Below are 25287 nucleotides of genomic sequence, written 5' to 3'. Positions count from 1 at the left end.
TTATGGTCAATAAAGTTCTTGCAGAAGCGAAAACGTTTGAAATTAAATTTAAAAAAATTTTATATTACTACATCTCTTGAACAAATTAACTGATTTTGTTCGGACTTGCAATATTCGATGCAGTTTTTAAGTGCAAATGTGATATAATTTAAAAAATCGTTAAAGAGTTTTTCCACCAATAAGATTTAATTGCTCTAAGTAGTGTTGTTCATTGATCGCAGTTTTCTCAAGTTCACATAATGGATCGCTCTATCTTTAGCTCTCTCTCGCTATACTATGAATGAAGTTTTTTACTGTTACATGGAACTTCAGCCTAATTCTTATCATTGGGCTTGTATATTTTTCGCTTATTTCAAATTGCTGTAATAGCATATTTTTGTTGGTAAGTTTTTCTCACTTTGTAAACAAAGTAGACATTAAAAAATTGATGGCGTGAATTACTATATATTGAAAAATACTTTTGGATTACATATATACGAACATTTACGAATTATTCTCATTTTCAGGGTACAGGAGCTTAGTGTAAAAAATGGCGTTTAATTATACGAGGTAATAAATTATTTATTCAAAAATATGCTTTCTTTAATGATAATTTTTAATTTAAATTTTAGCAATAATTTATTTATTTATTTTTCAGATTATTATGTCGAAATAATTTAGAGATCAGTCATATCAGAGGATTGTTCAAATCTAGGTAAAATTTTGTTATTACATAACCTTGTTTACTTTTGAAATAAACTTAAAGAAAAAATTTTGTATATTTTAGTTCATTAAATATTTCTTCAACTGTATCTAAGTCAGCGGCTGCTACAGCATGTGAAACTTATTCTGAAAAAAATCATCGTTTGAAACGACCATTGTCACCCCATTTAACTATTTACAAACCTCAATTGACTTCTATGCTTTCGCTCTCTCATCGAGCTTCTGGATTGATGTTAGCTTATTATGCAACAGCGTCTGGACTAAGTAAGTTATCTGGAAATTCTTACACTTGCTTTTTCTGAGTACTAAGCACTTGTTTATGTAGTACTAACAAGAAAACAAGTACCCAATACTTGTCTCCATTTTACTCTCTACGTTTTAAGTATTTTTTTTTCCTGGTACATATTATAATCAGGAGATAATACAGAAGATACTTATAAATTTATTTTTGAATGCCTAAAAATTGAATCGTGATGAGAAAAAATTCGAAAGTAATACGAAGAAATTTTTAAAGCTGTGGTTTGTATATTCTTTCAATGTAGTGGTTTATATATTTCTTTACAATCGTTTGATAGTATCATGAAATAAGTTACTTATTAAATTGAAATATTTAAAGTATTTCTCAGTTTTAGAAATTATTATGTTAGTTTAGTTATTTATTACAAATATAAAATACATAGAATCCAAATATTTTGATACTGAACTTAACGTAAACATCTGACAAGTTTAAAGAATTTTTTCAACAAATAAATTCTGATGAAAAAAATAAAAAAAAATTTCATACGTTAAAATTATAAAAAAGTATGAATGTAATTTTTCAAAATATTTTCTTAGGACTCATTTATTTAATTAAAAAAAATGGTTAGGTGTCTGTTTATTTTAATATCATAAAGTATTTATCAAATGCTGGATATCAAAAATGTAAGAATAAAAAATCTAATTATAAATATAATTAAAATAATTAAAATCTAATTATAATCACCGATTAGCTAATATTTTATTTTGTTTTTTAGTAAAGGATCATTTAAAATCTCTAAAATGTCGATATTTAATTTCTAATATAAGCCCAATCTTTTTATGGTAAAAATTCACATTTCGATTTGTTTGAAGAATAAAAATTTATATTTAATTCATGAATAGTACATTTTTTATGATATATTAGTTATAAATAAGGACGATCTATTAACCCTAGACTGGTCAACGTATGAGGGTGACGCCGCGCTCAATTATATTTTTTTTAATACGTCTTAAATATTTACTAAAATTATTTAAAAAAATTTGACTTTGTTCCTTGAACATTTTAGAATATATTAATTTTTTCAAACATCTTCAAAAACGTTAAATTGCTGAAAAAAAATTCGCGGGGCTTTCCTCATCGCTTGACCAGAGTCGTAAGTAGTTTTTTGTCCGCGGTGTTGCCGAAAACACCTCTAGTCTCTGCCTGTCAAACGTGTATGAACTGGTAACACTACGCTCTAAAAGCATTGCGGCAAATCCCTCATCACCTGACCAAAGTCGTTAGGTCCCGTTTATTGACCAGTCTAGGGTTAAAAGACGCTCAAAAGGATGTAGTCTTGATTTTCGAAATGAATAAATTAATTGTTTTTTAATACTTACAATGAAAATTACTTGAATTTTTTTTTTATGTTGGTTATGCAACCTTATTAAAATTAAAATGAATTTAATTGGTTTACCATAGAAAGATACTCAAATCTTCATCCTAATTAATCTCATCAATTATAATTTTTCCTGATAGATTCAATAATGTTTATTAATAGACAACTTAAATATGATACAATTGTTATAAGTACACTTTGATTATATCAGTTGACAGTTTATCACTCTATATTCTATTTTGGAACTATACAATTTTGATTTAATTATTATTGAGAACACGAGTTTGTACTGTATAATTTTTATTTCCACAGCGGAACTTTTCCATCCTGGTGGCATGAGTTGTCTAATTGACTCAGTGAATGCTATAGGTTTACCATCCCCAATACTGTTCCTTGGAAAATTTGCTCTTGCATTACCAGCTACGTACCATTATTTTAATGGAATACGCCACTTGGTAAGTTGTAATTAATATTTATTTTTTATAAATATATAACAGTATTAAATATTAAATTTTAATAATTAATTTTTTGAAAGAACTGGGATTTAGGATTATTTTTGACAATCAAGCACGTTTATGGTACTGGATGGGCAGTTGTTGGTATTTCCATTGCTTCAGCGTTCCTGTTAGCTGCAATATTTTAATTTTATTAATAATTAAATAAAAAATATTCGTAAAACTAATTAAAAATTGTTGAGTAATTAATAATTAATTTAAAATGATTATGTATATAATAATCTGAATATAGAAGTTACCAAGTTATATTTATTTTAAATTAAATTACCTGAAAAAGTAATTACCATTACTATTATAGGAAAATAAAAAATAAAAACTTTATTCAAAATCATCCATAGCCACATCCATAAATTTTTTATAAATAGTCATGAATCTTGCAACAAATGCTTCAAGATGAAAAATAGCTTTTGATCCTCGATGCATCCTATGTTCAAATTCGGCAGCTACCAACACGATTTCGGCTTTCAATTGTAAGTCACAATTTTTTATACATTCTTGTAGAAGCCCTTTGAATATTAAATCACAAGGAATGGCATGTGTAAGTAATTCATAAAGTCTACCACGAATATCTAATAATTTTCTTGGTGTTTGTTCTGATACCATCATTGCTGCAGTTTTTCTAATAAAACTTTGCCAGTCTGGTTCTGTAATTTGTTGATCTGCTGTAAATGGGTATCTAAACATGATTTATTTTAATTAATACAAATTTATAAGATTAGTGGTAAAGAAAAAAACATTATAATAAAAATTCGAGAGCAACGGGGCTGCAAATCATACATTAGAATAATTATAAAAATAGCACTCGAATTAATGTTTGTTTCTCTTTGTAATCCGTTTAAAATCAAATTAAAAATTAATTATGAATCTTAAAATATTTGAATCAATAAATTTGCAATCCTGGCAAATAATAAAAAAGTTTGGAAAATCCTAAAGTGAACGCCTAACAATCTCATTTTTCACAATAAAGTTGATTAAAATAAAAGATAAAAAGCAAAATAATAAAAAACAGAGAACTTTGCTATGGTTTAGTGGCGCCATAACTCTAAGGTGAGGAAAAAAAATATTATAATAAAATGTATAGATAGATATACAAAAAAATCCACAGTCATATATTAGTTTTTTATAAATAATAATTTAACGACAGTGAATTGAACGCTCATATTAATTGAGAAAATCCGTCATGTGTTACTTTAGATAATAAAAAAAAAATTATTCTGCTACGATCATTTTTTCGACCAATTTCCCTGTCACATACACCCATCCATACACGGACGTCCAGAAAAGATTGTTTAATGTTATTATTTTCTATGTTAAACAAAAAAATTGTTATTGAAATATATTTTATGTGCCTGACAATTATTTGAATTGATATGATTGTACTCATATTAACCTGTAAGTGCGATATAAACAACAAAAAATCAATTTCAGTTTCGAGAAAACTGCTTTTTTTTGAAATGTCGAGAGTAGAGCACAACCTCAACGCTTTGCTAATAAGGCGTGCAAAATTTTCTGGGAGAAAATATTTGCAAGCTTTGACTAATTTTTTATCACTTGTAAATTAAAAAAAAAATTAATTGAATTTATCTATGAAATATCACTTACTGTTCAACTTTACATGCTTCAAGCATTAAAATAGCTCGTCGGAGATTTCTCCCGCTAGCAGTTGCTAATCTAGAAGCTAATTCATCAGGTAAATTAATTCCTTCTTTTTTTGCAATACCATGAAGGACAGATTTTACTTCATCATTTGTTGGTGCCGGGACTCGTATTCCAAGACAACGAGACCTGATTGCTGGTAAAACTCGTGATGTTGAATTAGCGCAAAGAATTAATCTACAAGTTGTTATATATTTTTCCATTGTTCTTCGAAGAGCATGTTGAGCATCCTTAGTTAACTGATCGACGTTTGTTAACAGAACAACTTAAATCAAGTTCAACGTTTTAGTAAAAAATTTTATTTTATTAATTATTATTCATTTAGAAGAAAAGAAAGTGAGATTACCTTTGAAATCTCGTTGGCCATTAATATCAATTTGATGAGTTTGAGCGGTTGTTTTTACTAAATCCATTATGACTATTCTGTCGTAAATGCCAACATCACTAGGATTTACTTCGATGTGATAATTGCTACTTATAGTCATCAATTCAAGTTTCTTTTTTGATGGTGTCTAAAAAATAAAAAATATTAGTTAAAAATAATAAACTAATTAAAAAAATAAACAGTAAGGATGTATTGAATATCAGGCAATTTTTTGTTTTAAATTCGATTATGACACATTATAATGAGTGTAAGCTTAAACATAAAGATATAGTTGTAAACATAAAGAACAAGTCTATTAAAATGCCAAAGAGGAACAAAACTATTTCGTGTAAAAGTGCTAGCTATATTGCTATGAAATTTTACAATAGGTTGCCAAACAATTAAAATATGTTATGCGGTGCTAAAAAATCTATTAAGTTGGAAATAACTAAATGGTTAAAACAAACCACAGAATAAATTGAGTTAATAAGTTCTTAAGTTTTAATTGTTCAAATTGTTATGTTGATGACTTGTCTTTATGGATATAAATTACTATGCTAGTCCTATGTACAGATGGAAATCATCTCTATAGGACAGATATTTTGTATTGTACACTATGTATTTTTTTTTTTTTTTTTTTTCAAATATCTGTATTTTCTGGTAATAAATTATTATTATTATTATTTCCATTTCTATGACAGTATTCAGCAAAAATAGTGTTTTGTTAATAATATGGCCATTATCAGGTTCTTGGCTCAAGCTAAACTTCAAATGAAATTTAATACATGTATTATATTTATATACAGAGTTCGGGGATTTGATTATATCATACCATACAGGCGAAAGCTTGGTTGGTTGACTAAAAAATTGTCGTAAATATCTGATCATGTGTGTTGTTTAAAAAATGCTACACTTGAATAATAATAATAATAATAGGTTGCTACATGATGATTTTACAATTTCCTCTGTAAAAGATCGTGATGTGCGTATAAATGATATATTATACGAACCTACTTGTAGAACTGTTACGTTTGAAAAATCATTCTTAATAACTGCAATTAAAATATGAAACTAATTACCATCTGAACTAGTGGTACTAGACTAATACAATGATTTCAAATTATCTAGTTAAAATTATTCTTTGAAAAAGTTTAGTCGTTGCTAGTCAATATTAAAAATGTTGAAAAATCATTTTATATTATATCATTTAATTACAATTTAATACTCGCTATGTATATTTTCTGTAATTATGGCCCTTAGAGAAAATTTTTTAATAATTAAATCAAGCCATACAATAATAACAACTAAAAATAAACAAATATTTCAAAAGAGATTAGCAGTTATTTATTTACTTTCGATCATTGCTTTCATAAGCTGCGCTCTTACAGCATTTTATAACAAGCTTTAATTCGAAAGAGTGTAGGAAATTCAGCAATATTTTTTTCTAATTAATAATTTAGAAAAAAATAATTTTTCATTTTTAAAAAAACTGAAGAATGAAAATAGAAAATTTTTTAGCTTAACATGAGATAAAAAAATAATAAAAGATGAAAATTAACTTGGCAGATATTTAATAATTTTGAGAATTTTTGTAACAAATAAATTATGGCAAAAAAATGAAAAACAAAAAATTGACATTTAGAAATTTAAAAAAATTAAAAATGCAATTTTTTTAAAATAATTTTTTAGAACAAATTTTTTTGTGAAATAAAATTAAAAAATAGTCAAGTGACTGCTAACTTTAATATAATTAATAAAAGCATACTTCGAACTGCATTGGTTCCATTCTTAGTCTCTCAACTCCAGGACCATATAGTTCGCGAATAATTGCCATTATCCGTGTTTTTTTGCCGGCACCTGGAGGTCCATGAACTAGTAAATGTGGAAAATCACCTTTTTGGACCTAATAAAAATATTAATTTTATTATTATGTAAAAAAAGCATCAAGAGGACGAAATACTAATTAATTGTTGTTAATATAGATTGGCGAGGTAAATAATAAAGAAAATAGTTTATTTTTACTTTGAATTATAATTCACATTGAATAAATAACCTATAATTAATTTGTATAATTAATTTGTAGAATTACCATATTTTTTAAATGTTCCGCTTGTTCTGTGTGATAGTCTAATTTACTAAGACTAGAAGGACGATATTTATCCACCCACAAACTCATTATTAATACAAATAATATTATTTATGAAAATAAAAACTTAGAAAAACAACTGTTATTCTATGAACGTAACGTAAATTCAGTTGAGGATACAAAATATATACATAACTGAATATAATATGTACACAATGACACTGTGAGCGCGCCAAAAATCTGTTTTCATGCTTAGAGAATTTTCTGGTAGATGTCGAGACTCGAATGTAGCATGTAGGGGGTTAGTTTACTACCACTACAATAATTCACACAGATATGTAAATTAATCAAATTTATTTTATTAAATAATAATTAGTTATTAGATAACAATTAGTTATTAATAATTTCTCTTTGGAAACGCTATAGCTGTAGCGTCTGTTAGTTGTAATAATCATAATAATTTAGTTCTAGTCAGGTACGTTGGCGCCACTCATGTTGATTCCGGTGTTGGCCGATGATGGCTTCGAGGCGTATTTTAGTACCAGGCTTGGCCATTGGTGGCGTCGAGGCGCTCAGACCGCCACAAGCATCTCTATTTATCAAGCTGGTCAGTATTGGGACGACCCGTACGTACATCATCACATATACTTTATATTTAAAAAAACTATAAGGCTCATTTTCCGCTCAAAGCTTCAAAGCTTATTAACATTTTTTTATTATTTGTTCTGCAAATAATAAGGATAATATAATGCAGTCTGTTAGAAGTACCTACGAAATGCATTATTTAATAAATTTTCTTCTTCGGTTCGAAGAGAATACCTATTTGGGACTATAAATAGTATATTACACTCACACCTAGGGAAGTAAAGTAAGAAATGTCTCAGATCACATGTAATTGTTGGCTGAGGTGAGGCCGAGGATAGACATTAGATATTTTACGTATTTTCGACCGGCTATAAAGAAAAATAGTATACACCACACGGACAGGAGTTTAAGAGCTCTGAACTGCGCGCCGTGATCCCCTCGGCTACGCCTCGGGCATCATGGCGCACAGTGCAGAAATCTCAAACTTTCTGCCCTAGGAGTGTAATATACTAATTTTTGCAACTTCTAAGAACAATAAAGCTCTGTAAATACTTAACTTTTGTAATTTTAAGAAGTAAAAAATTCAATTTACGTCACCTAAATGTAAAAATGATAACTTCAATGTAATTGCTTTTTTATTTTTTTGGTATTATCTTAAAGTCAGTAAAGGTATATCATATTTTATCAGCTTCTGCAAGGTTTTTCGTGGATAAATGCAAAACATTTTCTGAAAGCTCATTTTTTTTTCTCACCTCCGGGCGGAAAGCGTCAATTTTCGTCCCGCTGCGCTAAACGAAGTTGTCGCTTTCCGCCTCCGCCGAGGAGAAAAATAATATACTTACCTACACACCATGGGCAGTAATGTAAGAAAGTCTCAGATCACCTGTTTATTGACCTCGGCTTCGCCTCGGACAACAATTACATGTGATCTGAGACATTTCTTACTTTACTGCCCTAGATGTGTAATGTACTATAAATAGATAAAATTTTATCAGATTTTTTCCACAGAGTGGAGCTTTTAATATAAATAAAGATTAAAATTTCAAATGAAGAATATTGATGTCTAGGAATTTATATGTGACTCAATAACGATTAGAGCAAGAAAAAAATTGAGATTTTCATCAATTTATATCCATTTTTTTAGAAAAATTAATATCATTCAAACTTTTTCTATATTAAAAAGTATAAAGAGGAGAAGTTGTTTTAACAGTAGCTTCAATCAGGGGCAGGACCGTGATAAGGCTAACTTTACAGAAGTAAATTATTATGATTTTGATGAAAACTGGAATAAAGTACATAGTACATCATGTTTCGAAAATTTAACAATTACTAGTTGACATAAACGTTTTAGAAGACTAAAGTTTTGAGTGGTCAACGATTACTTACACGGAAAATAATGTGCAGTATCATTTACTACAAGATTGCAGTAAATGTTTCTGTAGTTACAAATATCATATAAGTGATAACAGTTACTCAATATGTGTCAAATTTTACTAAGTCAATAAGTTGAATTTACTCCAATCTTGCGGTAAATTCTACTGCACACTGCAATAACAAATACTCCACGTGGGAGTTGAAAGTACTACAGAAGGAACCGTTCCCGCTATTTCGCCAATTTGGGGTTAGTCTCTTGTTAGTATACTCGTTTATTATAGCGTCTCATAAATAATCATCTGTAAATAAAATACTAAACGTCACACTGATAGAAGGATTTGTTTATAGTTAAAAATATTTTTTAATATTTAACAAATCATTTATTAGAGACCACTTTTTAGTCTTTAACAAATATTTATTAGTATTTAAAAAGATTCATTAATATTTAATAAATTAATATTAGATTTATTAAATACAAACAAATTATTTTAAATACTAAGAAATATTTGTTTAATACTAAAAACTGGTCTCTAATAAATGATTTCTTAATTATTAACAAATATTTTTTAATACAAATAAATTCTTCTATTTTTATAAAAAAAAAAATTAAAAAAAAAAAAATCCAGACATTTTTTTTAAATTCATACTTTTTTAAAACCCAAATATATTTAGGGTAATTATGTACAAGTAGGGTCCACCCTATTTTTGGCCATATCTAGGTGAAGCATTAACATTATTTAATTTTTTTTTATTCTGTTTGTTTTTACGACGTATATATGATAAAAAATGTCGTGAGAGAAAAAAATAAAGATTTCGACAGCTTTTTTGCCATCAAAAGTTGGAAAAAAAATTGGCTCTCATTTTTTTGGATAAAGTTTCTATTTTATCTTTTTTGATGTTTTTAATATATTTTTTTTTTTTTTTTTTTTGAAAAATACAAAAAAAACGAACAATTAAAAAAAAATGATCAATTTGATCAAAAAAAAAAAAAAAAATATGGCCCAACATGGATGAACCCCACTTGCAAATAATTACCATATTTATTATATATAACTGACTCAGTAAGTAATTTTTAATTATTAATAAACTATAAAAAATTTAGGTTATATACCGTTTATTTTTATGCAATTGGTTAACCGCATATTAAGTAAATTGAACTACAATTAGAGTTACAAATACCGCATGCTGTAGCATATCTTACTTTTTACTACAGTTAACGCTTAACTACAATATTGGAGTAAATCTACCCACAGTTTGGAGTTGTCTTAGGTTATACTACAGCCTGCGGTAAATGGAACTACAGTTGTGTTGCCACTACCACAATTTATTTTCCGTGTATGTATTTACTCTATACTCTGGTTAAATAATTAAGCTGAATGGTTTTTAGTTTGTAACAAAAATTTATGAATCATTATGCTTTGAAAAATTTTTGCAGTTTTGAATTTTTAAAAAATTTTCATTTTAATGAAATTTCTGTCTTAAATCGTTAAAGTTTCTAAGGGAGGAGCAGTTAGAATTAATATAAAAAAAAGAAGTAAATGTTACAACTTATACATAGATCAGTCTCCTATAAATAATTACAAATGTATTTCAGGAGAAGACTTCGGTATAAAAAGTATTTTTACAATATAATTTTTTAGTCTTATAAATTTCTTTTATTTGAATATTATACTTTAAATATATTTTATTAGTTTTATAAATTCATAATTAAAAAACAAAATTATAAACTTTAGAGATCAGAAGCGATACACTTTTCGCAATAAAATAATTAGAACTAAATTTTTGTTTATAACATTAATAATAACAATAACACACTAGTCAGAAAGAGTAAAGGATATCAAAAAAATTCCACATTTTTTGGGTGATTTTCAACTAACCATAAAAGATTTACATCATGAACGATTCCGGAGTAATCTTAAGAAAATTACGGAAAAAAAAAATTTACTAAATTTTTACTTTTTTTCAAGGAAGCCCGTAGGCTTCAAAAATTTTTTTTTGAAATTTTAGTATCAAGGTTCATTAAGAAAATGAATGTTCAATTTACACGGAAAGATTAGAACCCGACTGGTTCGTGTTTTGCACCAGACTCAGTCGTGTGCGGTGCCAGAGCGGTTATTATGCACGGATCCTGGTGCAGCACCCGACTCAGTCTGGTGTAAACTAATTTTTCTTCCATTTTTTCTTGCACACGACTGAGTCTGGTGCAGAACACGAACCAGTCGGGTTCTAATCTTTCCGTGTAAGTTAATTAAAAAGCATGTATGATGATTTGTCGCGAAGGTATCGTCAATCAAAGCAAAATATTCCTTTTTCGAAAAGTCAAAGAAAAATAGTATAGTGTTTCCTGCGATAAGTAACATTTTTTTAAAAATGAAAATATCAATCATTGCATTAAAAAATATTTTAAACATTTTAATAATTTGAAATATGGATAGAAGATGAAAAGGTGACTTTTGGCGAAAACGATAAATTTCAAGCTATGGGACACAAAGAATAAAAAATCGTAGTATTTTGAAATTTTCAGAATTATTTTTTATATTCCTTAATTTTTCTTATCAGTGTATATTCTTAGAAAAAGTGTAATTCCAGGAAAAAGTATTTTGGATTTATCGTATAAGGAGCTAATAAATTTTTTTAGAAATTTTTTACTAGTCGAATTCACAAAAATTCAAGTTATTTTTTCCTGGATTATTTGAGTACAATAAATACATATGCATACATGAATAATTAAAAATAAGTTGATAACATTATTTTTATAAACATATTTGTTAAATGTTAAAAGGTTCAAATTTTTAATTTTTTGAATATAAGAACAATTTAAGAAAATCATCCATAAAATTTAAGTATCACATGTACAATATTTCTATTTTTCTTAATAATTCGTCGTATGGACTTTTGGTGGTAATAAAAAATAATTTTATAAAATTTATAGAATAATTTTATCTGACATCGCTGCTTCGGATGTTATATTATTTAAAGTAATATAAACTGTGCATATATCATAATATGATAGATTATATTATCGATGCATTTTAATTTACGAAAATTTTTCAAATTTTGATTTTTCTCATTCAAATATTTGCGTGTCATTACTGGACGGTTATTTTTACAATACTACACGATTCCAAAGATCGCTACTAATTTGATTAATAGATTTCTTGATCTTACATATTCTAGGACTACACTATAATCGAAAATTTTAATAAATGTATGAAATTACAAACAATGAGGTATATAGTTTTTACATTAATTACACAGAATTGGTTTTTATATTATTATTTATTAAAAAAGCAATAATTATGATTTTTGACATGATAATTTTTAGTTACTTCTAGAATTGTATTGAAATTCATCATCTAAAAATATTTCATAAATGGTTATATAGTGGCATACCGAGTAGAGCACTCTCATACGCTATCGCGTTCTAAGGCATGCAATTACTTGAGTATACTGAAATTTACCGACGTATTGGATTTGTTTCTATTACAAGTGCAATTGAAAATTTGTCACATAAATTTGTAAATTTATTGATTGTTTTTAAACTGTGGTAAAATTTGTATTTTTTTTAACGAAACAATAGAATTATTTTTCAATAGCTTTCTTTTCCTTTGTGAAATTTCCGGATTTAGTAAATCATTCATTAGTTTTTGCTGTTGGGTTTAATGAAATAAAAAATAGACTAATAAAAGCTAGGAAAACAATATATGGGAAATTAATTGCATTGCAAGTTTACAATTAAGTTATAATTCTTTATGAAAAATGTATATCAAATTTACGATGAAAAAAGAAAATTTTTTTAAGAAATTTCTTTTGGCACTTGGATAAAATCGTGAGAAAAATGAATTTAAGAGTGGATTTATAGATGTTCGATTCATCAGAACATTGTAGATAAGCAATAAATTAATCGAAAAAATTTTTAATGATATATATATCCGTGAGAAAATTTTTAACTGCAAATGTAACTTTCATCAACAAGTGGTTGAAAATAAAATTATCATAAATTTACAAGTATGATGGTGAAAGATTAGCTAACGTAACTGTTTAAAATATAATTTTATATATGTATTTTATACCATAAATATGTTATATGTTTCTTAAAAAATAGAATCATAATTATCATTTATTTTTAATCTGATGAAAAATCCGCCAGCGGAGAACTGTTGATTTTTTTTCTTAATAATCTTAATTGTGTTTCTTTGTATAGTGTTTAACTAACAAAATTTTATTTTTATATAAAGTGCTATAATAACTTATGTGCATTTTTTAAGATATATTGTTTTCAATTCCATAAGTGTATATTTATTTATTTTTATATATTTACTCTTAGGGTCAACCTACGTAATTTACTGGTAAGAGTCCTTATCAAAAATATTTTCTAAAATGTAAGTGATAAACATTATTTCCTTTATTAATTACATTCCTTTATTAATTATTTACTATAGCAAAAATCAATTATTTTTTTAGCCTACTGTAAAAACAAGTTATAATTAATTATGGTTTAAAAAGTTTTTTCTCGTTATTCGATCATTTTTATGATAAAAATTACTATACATATATTCTGAAATTTCCCATTCAATATTTATATTTCAAAAACTTGATAAAAATTTAAAAAATTTTGAAAGTAAAGGTACTTCATATGTTTTCGAGTGAACTGAATTTAATATAGTGCTGTAATTAAGTGAGACAATAATTTTTGAAAGTTTCGCAAGGATAAAAAAAAAGAATATGAGGAAGTCTATTTTGAAGTATATCAATTTGAAGGAAAAAATTTTAAATTGTTGGATATTCATGTTAACAAGTCATTTGAAAACATTTAAAGTACACTTTTTAGATGAAAAAAATTTTGAATAATTTTAGAACACGATAACCTAGTTTATTTTCATGAAGTGATAAAATGATTGAGTTGATCCAAGGGAAAAAATTTCGACTGAACAGAATCATTCTAAAGAATTAGATCAAGCAGAAAAAATCTTGATCTAAAATATTTTTCTTAGTTCAAGAACTTTTTTGTTAGGTTAAAAAAAAATTCTTCAAAATAATTTTATTAGTTCAAAATTTTTTGAATTACGTTAATTTTTTTTTAAGTGAAGGACTTGTAAAAAAACATTGGGATTTTTTGCGCCACTTTAATACATAGCTTATACTTCCTGTATCATATATGCTTAATGTACATCTTATAACATCTTTCAATTCTTTGAGACTATACAAATTTTATGATCCGTTTAGTGGATGGATAATAAATAGGTAATATTATATACTAATATGAATCATCTATAACTCTGAGCCAGAAATATTATAGGTGGAAAAATAATATTTTCTGAGTAGACATATAGTAAGTTATTTTATAAGTTTTTTTTTTTTCGTGAAAAATATCGTCTACATTGTTGCACCATATTACTAACTAAACGAGCATAAACTATTTGTTAACAATATACTCTTTTATTGTGAATAGATCTTGATAACATTAATATATATATATATATATATATATATATATATATATATATATATATATATATATATATATATATATATATATATATATATTAATTATATTTTATAATATTAGAAAAAACTAACTCTCGAAATTATACTTCTTTGTATACCTTTATATATTTATTTATAATTTAACAACTACAATTAATACTGACATCACACTAACAAATACACTTTGTACTTGAGTTGTTATCATTTACCACAATCTTTGATCAATTTTACTGATGATAACATTAGATCATTTTGATTAACTTTTAATAGGTACTTGTAAAGTACCTATGACGTAACTATTGACAGCATTCATGATGTATATTTTTAATATATCTAAAATAATTTTCTTCTTTGCAAATATATTTCAAAATATTCGTTGTAAAATTAATCAAATAACGTTTTTACAATGTTAATTTTTTAGTATTGTATAATATAATACTCATATATTTCAACGCATGGAACATAAATTAAGTTTCCGATCCATCTATCAAAACTATCACTTATTTCTTATGATATTTAATTAATTCTCTGTTAGTCTACATTTAGCGATAAAAATGTGTATTAAAAATTATCGGCATATTTCTTAAAAATATAATTTTTTTTAGTTACATATGAAGATTTTCGTGATAACCATTCATTTCACTATACATCTTCTTTATAGGTTCTTTGTTATTAGTATTAATAGTAGCGTTAGAAGGTGCTGGTGCTATGCGGTTAATTCCCGGAGGGATTCCATTTGCTAAATGACCGATGCCATTTTGAAATATTCGCGATGCTCCATTAGCTGCGCCATTTAAATGAACGTGATTGCCATTTTTTCGAGAAGACTTGAGTACATCGTTTGTAATTCGAGCGCTTTCATCTACAGCGTCACGAATTTTCGATCCTATTTCTTTCTTAACTCCTCGATGATTTACTCCATTCATTATGTTATTCACTGAAAGAACATTATTATTTTAATTATTTTATATAACAATTGATTTTTTCATTTACATAAACGAGGCAATGTTTTAAATAAAACAAGCTGTTAATTGAACAAAATAAACAAAATATACATGTAATAAATCTGACCAGCAATCGAAGAAAAATAACTTTAATTAAGTAACAAAGTTATGGATTTTTATTAAAGAATGAAAGTTATATACCTTTAAAGGAATGATTACTTTTTTGTTTGTTGATAACATGGTTGCTTATTGTGTTAACACCATTTTTCAATCGTCTATTTGGCATTTCTGTTTTTTGATGGTTGGAGTTGATGTTGTCAGTTTCAAATACATTAGATTTATTATCGTCGTTACTATCAACTGGCGTTGATATTGCGAAATCTCGTGAATTATCTTCTTCTTTACGGCGCACTTGCCTCATCAATTGATAAAGAGTTGCTTCGAATTCTTGTTGAACTGAAGGTACATCTGTGTCTCCATCGATCTGAATTATAATAAAATTTTATTCAGTAAAAAATTATTTATTTTATATAAATAAATGTTCGGGGAAGCTTCCTAAGACCTCAAAATTTTCAATTTTCTTAGCCGGAAGTTAAAAATAATTGACAACCGATGATATTACTCTTTTTTATAGAGAAAATTTTCTTTAATTCATTTATTAGTATTCTTATTTCTAATTACAGGCCCATCTCCATTCTATGTGCTTTCTCGAAGGTCTTTGAAATCTACTTATATACTAAAATCTACGTTCATTTTAAAGATACTCTTTCACCGGCACAACATGGATTTGTCCCCTGCAGATCAACTGTAACCCATCTCTTATGTTTTACAAAATATATACACTGTTCATTTGCGGAAAATCTCCAAGTCGATACATTATGTTGAAAATAGCAACGACACTGTAGATGCAGTGATGTCAGGACATATTATATTTTGGATGCAAGGAAGGGTAAATTTTATGACCTGAGGTACTGTCGGTACTTTTGGGTTGCCAGCGGTCATAGTTAGTAACTGAACTCCCGTGACGAACGGTCCACCTTTGTGTTATAATATTATCGAGTACCTACACTGTATAAATCTTTAATGTATTCGTTTGTGTATTCTAGAGTAGTTTATTATTAATAAAGACAATAAATTGCAATAATATTTTTCCTTCATAAATCCTATATATTATATTATCTCAATCTTCCAGCCTCAACTTCCAATACATTATATACAGATTTCTCGAACGCCTTCGACAGGGTTAGTTTATGGAGACTGGTCGAAGTATTGGGCAAGTTGGGTATCCCAGAGGGCTTGGTTATCTTATTATCCTCCTACCTATCAGATAGAAAGAATAAAGTACTTTTTGAGGGAAAATTTTCCAAAGTTTTTAAATCAACCTCAGGTGTTCCACAGGGTTCCAACCTTGGTCCCCTGTTGTTCATAATTTTTATAAACAATGTCCTATCTAGTTTAAGAAATAGTCAACTAAACTGTGAGATTGATGCTTTTGCTGATGACACTAAACTTTATGCTACTATTGGATCAGTGCGGGATTGTTCAAGACTCCAATTGTTTATAAATCGATTTGTTGATCTTTGTGATGAGTATGATTTAATGTTAAATTACAATAAATGTAAAATAATGTCATACCATAGAAATAAGTCGCCTATACTTTTTGATTACTACATTGGAGACACCCAGATCATGAGAGTGTCTGTCCATCGTGACCTGGGTGTTGTCTTCGATAATAAATTAAACTTTCAACCTCACATTAGTGCAGTAGTTACCTCCTCGTGGAAGATGTTGGGATTTGTAACCAGATCTAGTCGTAACTTAATAACAATCAAAGCCATTAAATCTATCTACTTTTCCCTGATCAGGTCGCGTCTTGAGTATGCTGCGGTGGTCTGGTCTCCTATCTATGATGTTTACAGCAATAAGATCGACAAAGTTCAACACAAATTTCTTGAGTTTTTATCATGGAAGATTAATCGAGTTTATCCTAAACCGGGCTCAGATAAGCAAGAACTTTGTCGTAGATTTAAAATGCTTTCATTAGAAGATCGTCGTCTTTGTGCCAGCGCCATTTTCTTGGCGCGACTGATACAGGGAAAAGTGGATTGTCAAAGACTTCTAGAATCAATAACTTTTAGAACTCCGACCTGGAGAAGTAGTGTTCCCTTTCACCTTCCACTTACGAGTACTAACTTTGCTACTTCTGCTCCTATATATCGCTTAATGTATGCCTTTAACAAGTTTTATAATATTGATAACAGCCTTGATGTTTATGAGATAAATAATGTTGATTGTTTTGCGAAACTATGTTTGTCAAACAGACACTGATTCAGTGCATCCTATTTAATTATTTAATTATTTAAAAATTTATGTTGGACTTTTAGTCCAAACATGGACTTACTACTATATTATTATGCATAAGCTTCATTATAAAAATAAAATTGTTATCTTTTTTTTTCTCCTTATGGAACCCGCTTATTGGCATTGCTGTAGGGTTCAATGTACTGTTAAAAAATAAAATTAAAAAAAAATTAGTATTGACTATATTTAGATATTATGATTCATAATTGATCGAAAAGTTGGCTTATCATTTAATTTTGAGTATTCTCTATGCATTGTAAAAAATTTCATCTGAACTGGAAGTAGAATTTACTAGTTATAACATAATTAAAATAATAACTCTATAGAGGTTAATTGATAGAGTCATTATTATTATTATTATAGATAAAGTAGAATAGATCTATATTACTGGGAAACAAATTAAATAATCATAGGCATGTGCCAATTTTGTTATTCAAAGCTGGCAAAAATTCCAATTTTCCATGAAGATATAGTGGAAATTAACAATAATATTCATTTTAAAAAATGTTATTTTTATGAATCTTAACAAACTATTGAATAAAACTTACAGTTATTAATCGATTGTCACTATCAAGAGTTTTCAACATTGGTAATGTTATTTCGCGAAAGATTTCTAGACGTTTTCGGAATGCTGGAACACTATCATCAAGTTTTCCTCGACCGAGTTGAAGTTTAGAACAGTCTAAAAGGACCAAAGTTGGCTTTTGCCCAAACTGTAAACATAAAATTAAGTTTTTAGAATTTCTAATAGCAACAATTCAATTATTGTTATAAATTGATGTAATAATAAAAAAACTAACTTTACTCTCAAATTCTTGAACTTGATTCAGATCGCGGGGAAATCCATCGATTACAATCCCATCATGATCGCGATTGAGGAGAACTTGTTGTTCTACTAACTGCATTACGACATCTTGTGCAATCATCTCGCCAGCAACAATGGAGTCACTTATAGTTGAATTGGATGATGCCATTGTTCGGAATAAACTACCTATACTTATGTGTGACCAACTAGGCATATTGCGAATTGCTTGAGCACATAAATTTGACTTATTGCTTCCAGGTCCACCTACGTGTAAATCTTTATATGTATAATTTTAGTCGATAATTTTTTATCAACTGTAAATTTTTTTGAAAAAATTTTACCAATGACCCAAATGAAACTAGGAAGTCCTTTCCTCGCTTTGTTAGCCGTTTTTGCTGGATTGATTCGTGTTGTAGGTGATGGTAGCGCAATATGATTTGAATTTCCGGAAGATGGTTGTGTCCGTTCTACTTTAACCTATTATTTAATAAAAATCATCAACATTTAGAACTTATAAAAATGCTTAAGTCATAATGCTCGTTATTGAATTCAATCTCGAACAAAATAAAAAAAAATTTTTTTTATTGGGAGGGGAGGATCACTCTGTTTTTGTCCTTAAAAAATAAAAAAATTAATTTTTTGGTATATTTAATTACATGAAATTATTTGTTTTCGCACGGTGCATTTAAGAGAAAATTATAAACCTTGTCAATAAATTGTTTAATTCGTTTTAATGCTTTTAATTTTGAAAAAAAACTTAAACGCTTTCCGAAAAACATTGATAAATTTTATCAAAATAAGTGTAGTAATTTCTGGTATTTCTTTTTGTATTTGACATGTGAAATCAAACAACTTAACTTAACTTGTCGAATCTTTAAGATTTTTACAAAAATTTCTTTCAAACTTAAAAAATTGACATGAAAAAAAAAATTTTTTTTTCAACTTATTTTATTTTCAAAGAATTTTCAGACAAAAAATAATTGAATATTAAAAAAAAATTTAATTATGTTGATTGTATGGCCAAAAATCGGATGATTCTCACGTGCGAACAATCATCAAAATTTTTTTTTAAATTGAACTCGTAGTCAGATATTCATTCGATGCCATAAGTATTTTTTTCTACCAATTTGTTTGTTTTAAAATTTTAACTGTTAAATTTTTTTCAAAAAAAAAAAAAAATGTCATCTTCGGTAATTATAATTATAAGTGTGATACTCAAATTTCGCGGTATTTTGTTGTATACGTTTTTACATTGTCGACTCGATTAAACTGGATTGGACGCGACTTATAGTTTGTGCTATTTTTTTTTATTTGCCAAGGCTGCCTTTCTTACAGATTATCGCTTTTATTCATGTATCGCTGTTTTGTAAATATAAAATTTTTTTATTAAGATATTAACAAAACCCTATGTCAGAATATTTTTTTTTTATTTTAACATAATCTCTACAAGAAGCTATTTATATAAATAAATATTTTTCGTTTACTTATCTTTAGTAGGATTGGTGAGATTATTTGAAATAAATGTGTTCGGTTAACATTTACTATAAACTACGTGTTAAAAGTCCGATTTTTTATAACTAATTACTCAAAAACTCTTAACCAGATTTATTTTCAAAAAATTATTTTATACATATTCAATATCGATTAACAATAAATAAAAAATTCAACTTTTCATCTTTACATTAATTGCCTTAAATTAATGTCCGATTCACTTTAAAAGTTAGTCAGCTGTAAATAACGCTCATGTGACTTTACTATGACGAAGATATCATATACAAAGATTTATAAAAGATGATTTTAGTTTTTTATCAACTGTAAATCATAATAAAACTATGCCAAATTAGGTGATGATTTTCAATATCAACCATTTTATTTGAAAGAAGAAACAAAAATGACAAAGGATTGTTTGTCAAACTGACGTATTTTTAAAGTTCCGTAACCCCCCTGTTTAAGAAATCTAATTTGAAATGATTTAAAATGATTTAAATGCATTGGATTTGAATACTATATAGATATACAATTAACGTGAAAGCAATTATTTCAAATCATTTTTCTGAATCAGGGCCATGATTGATAGAAAAGGTTTTTTTTCCAGAAGAGGAAAAATTTTTTGACAGTGAAGCACTCTGCTTCGCATTTAGAGTCGTGCAATAATTGTTACTATATAATAAAATTAACCTCTGCTTCTAGTGGTTGATGCATTCTGTCCCTGAATCCTAATTCAGGGGAGCCGAGGATTTGTATTATCGCCTCACGGAAATCAACATAAACTTCACTTGGATTCCTTTCACCATTGACCTATAGAGTATTTTATTATTAAATATAATTATACAACAAAAATCTGACGTGTTTTCTTCTTGACAGTAGGCAAACATGTCGATTAATGTCAACAGGGTATCCCTAATTCAAAGTAGGGCATAAACAACTAATTCATAAAATATTAAAAAACTTTTCAAGGGGTCAATCAACAACAACGATAACGTAGTATAAAGTTCATATTAAGCTGACTCAACCCTGAGCGTTACGCTCCACAACATTGATTATTCCACGAATTCATTAAATATTAACATAATGAAAGATTTTAACTGATCAGTTGGTTTTATTTCTTCATACTTCTATATTAAATAAATATTAATATTTGGTCATTTTTTGTCATGTGGTTGATTGATTTTTGTATCATTAAGATGTTGTGTAGTTTCAAAGCAAGAAAATAAATTTACAAAAAAAAAAAAATAAAAAAATAGAAAACAACAGATTTACCTCAATAAGAATTCCATTCCTGTCAAAGTATTCAGCAACAGGCATGACATTTCTGTAAAAATTTTTAAGCTCCATTCGTGCCAAACTCAGAATTACATGACCGAGTTGAGCACCATAATCGATCTGTCGCTCTAGAACTTCCTGCCTCCAAGATACTAGAACTACGCCATTTATTACTTGGATCTATAACATTAAATATATAGCTTCATATGCTAATACATATTTTTAAGAACATTAAAGCTGTAAAAATAAACGTGGTTAAGTAGAATATGGCAGTTCGATTAGGTATAGTCGTCGCCGTCTAAATTATTGAAAGGCGAAAAGTAAATCAGGTCAAAATATTTCTGTTTATTTTACATTTATTTTTTGCTAGTTATCATTTTAACAGATAATAAAATGTCAATCTTGCGAGTGAACATAATGAAAATTAAACCTCATTAGTAAAAGTACGTCTAAATAAATTTGTTTTATTTGTATGAAAAAAGAATAATTATTCCAAAGTTTACCTTTTCTGAGTATTCCACTACGTCACGCATATTCCGTGGATACCCACTGATAAGGAAAGTTTTTGCGTTTGGTGACATTTTCATTTCTAGCATGAGTACTTCAGCAACAGTTTTACTACTAAGAAGTCCAAAATCTTGCATGTCTAGAAAATAAGATTGTTAATTTTGAAAAAATTCCAAATTTTTGTGTTTTAAGTATTGTGCTATATATATTTTTTTATAAATAAAATGTTTAACGATAATATATTATATTATTTTTATATTTATTCTAAAATTATTACTGTTGAGATAAATAGTGATTTTTAGAGATTAAGAAGTTATTGGTTTTTGTTCAATTTTCAAAAGATGAGTTATCAGATCTTCACGTTCTGAGATCTTAGGTAGCTATTTTGACTATCCCGGGCTAGATACTTACACGGAAAAAAGAAAAAAGGAAAAATTACATTAGATAATGTAATGTGGCCCTTCATATAAAAAACTAAAAAAATTATGGTTTCAGATTGTGATTCTGTAAGAATTACATTGTAAAATATAAATATTAAATTTAAAGCTGTGAAGATTAACATTCAAACTTGAATTTATAAAAATGTTATTTAAAACTATAATTTCTCTAGTTTTTAATTTTTAATTTTTCTTTTTTCATTATAGTAGTGAGTGAGTAAATGAAATTTTTTTTTTTTGTTCGATATACATCTCAAAAACGAATTAATCGATGAAGATACGTGAAACATTAATCGAAAGAGTTCATTGACACTTAGCTCTAATTATATTTTGAAGTCAATCGGTAGAGCCGTTTCATAAAAATATAAAATATATATGTATACATATATATTTTTTTTTTTAGATGACTTCAAAATTTCTCAACCAATCAACTTTTGACACCATATTTATTTTGAGTTCTAAAAAATTTGCATCGAATGCTGCCTTAAACAGTTATAGATGTCCAAAAATTTCAAACATTAAGATTTTCCTATCAATGACGAGGTTTTTGTTCTCGAACGGCTCAAAATATACAAAACTATATTTTTGAGGTCAAAATAGCATCCAAATTAATATTTTAAGTTTAAAATGCTTTGAATTTAAAAGTGGCAGGATGTTTTAGAAATGGCCTGTAGCTTTTCGTATTTTTTTTTTTTCAGTTAAATATTTAACTCTGTTATTTATTACATTACATTTTAGTATTAAAAATAAAAATTCATACACGGAAAAAAGAAAAATAGAAAAATTACATTATGTAATGTAACGTGGCGCTCCGTGATAAAAACTGGAAAAATTACAGTTTCAGATTGTAACTATTACAGATTTTATAAGAATTACATTGTAGAATGTAATATTTACATTGAAAGCTCTGAAAATTAACATTTAAAGTTTGAATTTAAGAAAAATGTTATTTCGAACTGTAATTTTTCTAGTTTTTAATACGACGGGACACTTATTACTATTTATAATGTAATTTTTCGAGTTTTCTTTTTTCCATGTAGGTTTTAATAACACAGCTATTCATTGGATGCTTTTGTTTTTAAAAGGTAGATTATATAGAGTGATTCATAACAATACAAATAGAAAGTTTGACTGAAATGATATCAAAAATAGAACCTAGAGGCACTGCACTTGACCTATTATGATATTACTTCTATGTTTTAGAATTAGAATCATTAACAGTGTTTAGTACATATTTTTTTTTTACAGATAATTTGATTATTGAAAAAAAGTAATTAAACAGTAAAATTTTGTCTGCTGTAATTATAATTAATATTTAATTTGATGATTTAGAATTAAGTTATAATTACAAGGTAAAAACTAAATGAAAAATTCAATGCCCATCGAATAGATGATTAATTAATTACGTAAAATAAAATGAGGTCAATAATGAGGATGTTGATTCAATAAAATAGTCAGTAGTAGGGTCTTTGGTAATTAATTACAACTATCATTATTGAGATAGTTAAATTCTTATAAAAAAACATAATTGTATTGTTTTTTTTTTATTCAACAAAATTCAAATAAATGTTATTTTAGTTTTTTTAATTATTCGAAAGTAAAAAATTTTTCAATAAAAAAAAGATATTTTTATATTAATTTTTATTACTTCTTAAAAATTTTCAATATTTATAATTTTTTAATGTTAAAATTACCAGCATTAACTGACACTTCTCTAAATTTTGTTAATAAAACTAAAAAAAATAATTTTTTTATTTCTTCAAATATAAAATAAAAATAAAAATATTAAAACAAATGTGTGTGAGAAAATTGAATAAAATTCTTTTTTTGACGAATGTAGGTTTAATTTTTATCGAAAGAGTGTTTTTGTATCAAGAGATTATAAATTATTATAATATAATATAATATTCTATTATTGAGAATCCTTTTGAATTAATATTTTCTAATGGAATGAGTAGTCAAAATGAAAAAGAAGTTCTTCATAAAAATTTTATGAATTTTTTATTTTCTAGAGAAGAAATGTCAAAGTATAGTTCTTAAGCATTGGAATTGTCAGAAAAATGCACCAAAATCATTGTTACTAAATTACTATCACGATGATGACATATATTATTGTTACTATAAACACGTGCGTGCTCTCTAGAATACGTGACAACGACGGGCAATGAATCCTGTCACGGACGATCGATCACCGAGTTATCGATTTTCATACAATATTCGCGGTCTAGGGTATAAGTCTTCATAATATTGTATTATGTAATGTAAAAATATAATGAATTTTTTTTTTTTTTTTTTTTTAAGAAAAAAAAATATAAATAATTAATTAATTTAATGTATACGTGTTAGTTTAAATAAACAATAAAAGCAATATAGTATTTATTAAAATCATTACCGTTACCAATCGCGTACTGTTGCAATAAATCGGTCATATTTATGTGCGTTATTCCTATTTTTTCTTGAATTAAATTATCGCAATGCGTCACCTTTCCACTGCCTGGCCCACCTTAAAATTAAAATATAAATATAATGTTAATATTTTGATCGGATTATTTAGTACTACACTAATGATAATGATTTTCACATGATCAGCGAGGAAATACTAATTAAATATTTATTTGAAAAAACATAATAATAATAATTATTATTATTATTAATATTACATAATTTTATGATTAGATTAAGATAACGATATGCATGGAAATTTTAAACTAAACCAAAAATTAAACTAACCAAGTACAAAAATGACTGGAACTGTAGGAGGTTCAAATTTGACAGGACCAATATTTTGAGTAGGAAATCGTCCATTCGGTGGTGTTGACAAAAGTCCCGCTTCGCCTCGCCATTTTCCAACACTCTGAGCATTGCTATCTTCGAACACCTGCGATCCATTTTGTTGATCTAAAATCATAAAATACAGAAACGGTTTTAATTTTAGTAAAAAGTTTTGATAAAATTTATTTTGCAGCAGCAATTATTTTTATGTAGAAGATAAATTTTATTTCGTGTATTTTATAGTTCATTATCGACTAAAGTTGATTTGATAACTGATTACAGAAAAAAATCTGGAAACCGGTTAGCCCTGCAG

The 25287-nt window shown here is 27.0% G+C and overlaps 3 protein-coding genes and 1 long non-coding RNA gene across 7 annotated transcripts in view; 2 read left to right on the top strand and 2 right to left on the bottom strand.

Moving 5' to 3' along the window:
• Window positions 1-247: 247 nt before the first annotated feature.
• On the top strand, window positions 248-3097 carry LOC123268570 (succinate dehydrogenase cytochrome b560 subunit, mitochondrial-like). The gene is made up of 6 exons (XM_044733781.1): window positions 248-382; window positions 507-549; window positions 638-694; window positions 767-966; window positions 2631-2773; window positions 2854-3097. Exons 2-6 carry the CDS (start codon window positions 530-532, stop codon window positions 2959-2961), a joined length of 528 nt encoding a protein of 175 aa, XP_044589716.1. The 5' UTR covers window positions 248-382; window positions 507-529; the 3' UTR covers window positions 2962-3097.
• Window positions 3098-3123: 26 nt separating this feature from the next.
• On the bottom strand, window positions 3124-7134 carry LOC123268568 (replication factor C subunit 3). Its single transcript, XM_044733777.1, has 5 exons — window positions 6943-7134; window positions 6619-6756; window positions 4836-5001; window positions 4436-4754; window positions 3124-3509 (listed from the first exon to the last, which is right to left on the bottom strand). The coding sequence occupies exons 1-5, from the start codon at window positions 7027-7029 to the stop codon at window positions 3152-3154; spliced, it is 1068 nt and encodes a 355-aa protein (XP_044589712.1). The 5' UTR covers window positions 7030-7134; the 3' UTR covers window positions 3124-3151.
• A 6056-nt stretch (window positions 7135-13190) lies between these two features.
• Window positions 13191-24171, top strand: LOC123268732. Its single transcript, XR_006510277.1, has 3 exons — window positions 13191-13688; window positions 19990-19997; window positions 24161-24171. It is a non-coding gene; the product is annotated as an uncharacterized LOC123268732 (long non-coding RNA).
• The window catches only part of LOC123268731 (adenylate kinase isoenzyme 5), a 40141-nt gene continuing 29281 nt past the window's right edge, over window positions 14428-25287 (bottom strand). For 2 of the 4 annotated variants that reach the window (XM_044734073.1, XM_044734076.1), the window contains 10 exons: window positions 24933-25100; window positions 24595-24705; window positions 21762-21904; window positions 21256-21438; window positions 20674-20793; window positions 18837-18972; window positions 18491-18771; window positions 18239-18403; window positions 15531-15813; window positions 14428-15322 (listed from right to left, as the gene is read on the bottom strand). In XM_044734073.1, coding sequence (XP_044590008.1) covers window positions 14991-15322; window positions 15531-15813; window positions 18239-18403; window positions 18491-18771; window positions 18837-18972; window positions 20674-20793; window positions 21256-21438; window positions 21762-21904; window positions 24595-24705; window positions 24933-25100 — 1922 coding nt within the window. In that variant the 3' untranslated portion in view covers window positions 14428-14990. The remainder of the gene's footprint in view (window positions 15323-15530; window positions 15814-18238; window positions 18404-18490; window positions 18772-18836; window positions 18973-20673; window positions 20794-21255; window positions 21439-21761; window positions 21905-24594; window positions 24706-24932; window positions 25101-25287) is intronic. The other 2 variants (XM_044734075.1, XM_044734074.1) reach the window with 2 other exon arrangements.

The sequence above is a fragment of the Cotesia glomerata genome, linkage group LG7, assembly GCF_020080835.1.
Source record: "Cotesia glomerata isolate CgM1 linkage group LG7, MPM_Cglom_v2.3, whole genome shotgun sequence".
Taxonomy (NCBI): domain Eukaryota; kingdom Metazoa; phylum Arthropoda; class Insecta; order Hymenoptera; family Braconidae; genus Cotesia; species Cotesia glomerata.
Note: the sequence above shows the minus strand (reverse complement) of the source record. Positions and strands in the feature narration are given on the sequence as shown.